Source organism: Etheostoma spectabile, chromosome 15 (assembly GCF_008692095.1).
Source record: "Etheostoma spectabile isolate EspeVRDwgs_2016 chromosome 15, UIUC_Espe_1.0, whole genome shotgun sequence".
NCBI lineage: Eukaryota > Metazoa > Chordata > Actinopteri > Perciformes > Percidae > Etheostoma > Etheostoma spectabile.
The window spans coordinates 32,492,684-32,495,943 of NC_045747.1; the positions used below are offsets into that span (position 1 = coordinate 32,492,684).

Below are 3,260 nucleotides of genomic sequence, written 5' to 3' on the forward strand. Positions count from 1 at the left end.
ACTATAAATAAAATTGAATTGAATAAGTCAATTAAAGAAAAAGACAATTATGATGATCTAACCGGTGAATATTTGTTTTATGTACCCGACAAGCAACTGGGACAATGAGTTGCATAACATAATTGTTTCATGTGATATTGATTAAAGTTGCTATAATCTATACTGTATATTGTTACTTACAGTGGATCTAATGAGTAATTTAAAAGGTGTCACTCGTAGGGAGAAACCCACAGAATTATAAACTTTGCAGTTCCCCCCAGCTCTACGGAGCGTTTTACCATCTTTTTGGTTCACTCTCACCACTCTCAACATGTAGTTTCTGGCCCCAGCAGGCAGCTGTTTTAAGCCAGACACAGCTGCAGCCGTGTACCGTTATGCTCAGTATAAGATATGCACGGCGTGTGGGAATCCGAGACAGACGACAGATGAGTATCATCTCGCGACTTCGTTTTCTGGCCTGTTTTCAGTGCCTCATTGGGATTGGCCAGCAAGAGTAGCTGATTATAGTTGTGACCACTCCGCACATGGTGTTACCATGGAGATGGAAAATGAAATCTTGCAGCTGTTGAACAACTCACTTTTTCCATTGCTGATATAGTGTATGTGTGTTTTATGTCTCTTCCAAAGATACTCACTCTCTCACATCCTCTCCACCGTCCTCCATCCTTCTCTCTCTGTCTGTCAGATTTGGGACATCCGCTCTCTGGAGTGTGTTCACGTCCTGCAGACCAGTGGGGGCAGCGTCTACTCCATCGCCGTCACCAACCACCACATCGTCTGTGGCACCTATGAAAACCTCATCCATGTGAGGGAGATACACACAAGTACACACACACTGCTGCACGTACACATAGGACTGGCTATACCCGCTTTTTTCTTTGTATTTCCTTTAATCCTGCCTCATAAGCTGAACTAGAATGTGTCTCGCTCTCCCTCGCTAGTCATGAGGTCCTTTTTTGTTCCAATTACACTTAGCTCTTTATCTTTTTTTAGCGTCAAGTATTCAGATTGTATTCACAAAGATATATATATTATACATATGTCTAAAGATAGGGTTAAATTTACTCAAAACACATTAGCACCAGACTAAGATCTGATGTGGACCAAAAGCTATCTTGGACACAGACAAACTACAGTGATGCCAGGGTTTTAACGGTGAGATGGTGATGATGAAAGGTGCTTGTGTCTTGTCTCTAGGTGTGGGACATTGAGTCTAAAGAGCAGGTGCGGACCCTGACAGGTCATGTGGGGACAGTTTATGCTCTTGCTGTCATCTCCACCCCTGACCAGACCAAAGTGTTCAGCGCCTCCTACGACCGCTCACTCAGGGTAAGAACAGGCCACGTGTCCATTTCTCCGCGTGTTTGTCTTGTGAGTGTGGAAAGACGGAGTTCCCTTTACTCTTACATAGGCCGGGGCAGTTAATCACATTTTGAATGCGATTTCAATTTTGATTTTGGCTCCTAACGATCACAACAACAGATTACATTTAGCAACTCTTATTTTGGCTCGTGTTCTGAATGAAAAAATAAGTTTAAATAGAAGTATTAAGGGAAATTTCAGTCCACGTGCAAATCGCGCACTCTGCGTCTTAAATTACAAATCGAGTACTTTATTATTATTATATTCTATGTGTTAATAAAGGACATTTTGTGATGACCTGATTATATCTGTCTAATAATATGTCAGCAAGCAATGCATCATCAAGGCTGTGTTGTAGATGTTGATGAAAGCCTTTTACCCGTGCACAGGTGAGACTGATCTGTGTTTTTGTTTATTATTTTTTATAGAAATGGCATAGCAGATTTCAAAAACAAATCCAGTGTGGCAGAGTTTACATTTTTATGATGTAAATTGAGGGAGCAAAAGCAGCATTGGCTCCAAATATCGGCTCAAGAAAACTGGCAGCCCGAACAAAAATCATTATCAGCACTAAATAACCCATATCGGTCGATCCCTAATTCCTCTGGGAGACGTCGAGCGACTTTAATGTCCCTGCAAAGCATTCTGGGAAGGCGGTGCTAAATTTGAAAAAAAAAAAAAAATGCTGGCCTATTTCTCGGTTAAAATGTTTTCGGAATCACAATATTCCGAACTGGCCGCCATTCCTGTCGTTTTGAAGTTCCCGCAGTGGCAGAGCATTTAGGGGAACTTGTTTGGATTTGCTTGTAAATGGCTTTTAGGACTTTGTTCTTATTATTATTTTTCTTTTTATATTTTTAGAATAATCCTAAAAAAAAGAAGAAAATCTTCAAATTTGAGAAGCTAAAAAAAGAATTTTCTGTTAGTTTTTTCACAAAAACTTACTTTCTCGACTTGATGAGTCGACTGATAATCGTCTACTGTCATAATAATAATAATAATAATAATAATAATAATAATAATAATAATAACCCACAGGACGTGTTCGTCCAATCAGCTGCCGGTTGAGGGCGTGGAGCATCAACCATGGATGCATTACGCCGAAGTGGATCTGTACCGTTACACTTATAATGCTGTGTGTGTATTGAAAGATACTAATATCATGGAAAACCGTATGTATCACCAAAAGGGTGGAAGTTGAGTTTGTGTGTAAAATGCTTATTAAATATGATGAAACATAATTGAAATGTGTTCTGTAGGTGTGGAGCATGGACAACATGATCTGTACCCAGACCCTGCTGAGACACCAGGGCAGTGTCACGGCTCTAGCCGTCTCCAGAGGGCGCCTCTTCTCCGGAGCTGTCGACAGCACCGTCAAGGTACCACTCATCCCTCCCACCAGCTGCTCCAGCTGCTGCACAGCTGGATCGGTCTCCCTCTATTCTGTTGCTCAGTCCACCCAGCAAAGACGCTGTCCTGTTGTCCATGCTGCGGGTTCTCCTTGGATTCTAACATCATTCATTACTGCAGTGTTTTCTGCTTAATCCACCCAGCATCCTTAATCTCATTCCATATTTTATTCATTTAACCTGGGACAGAAGCATCAAACTGAACCTTAGAGAAGTTGTGGAACAGCATCGTAAAAAAGTTTCAGAATAAAAGCACTTTGAAATAAATTCATATCACAGTATATTGTAACTTTGTTGGGTCTGTCTGTCTCTCTCTTTTTCTCAATTGAATTGAATTCACGGGGCTTTATTGGCATGAAAGTTTCAACACACTTTTGCCAAAACTTCAAAATACAATGTCTTTAAATATTCAGACAGAACACAATAACCAGTAATATGATCATTAACACAATATAAGATGAATTATAATCTCTCTCTCTCTCTCTCTCT

The 3,260-nt window shown here is 40.5% G+C and overlaps 1 protein-coding gene across 5 annotated transcripts in view; it reads left to right on the forward strand.

The window, feature by feature from the left end:
• traf7 (TNF receptor-associated factor 7) overlaps nucleotides 1-3,260 on the forward strand; it is a 31,228-nt gene that overhangs the window by 26,785 nt on the left and 1,183 nt on the right. For all 5 annotated transcript variants that reach the window (XM_032538026.1, XM_032538029.1, XM_032538025.1 and 2 more), the window contains exons 19-21: nucleotides 686-805; nucleotides 1,198-1,329; nucleotides 2,622-2,741. In XM_032538026.1, the coding sequence (XP_032393917.1) occupies nucleotides 686-805; nucleotides 1,198-1,329; nucleotides 2,622-2,741 (372 nt within the window). The remainder of the gene's footprint in view (nucleotides 1-685; nucleotides 806-1,197; nucleotides 1,330-2,621; nucleotides 2,742-3,260) is intronic.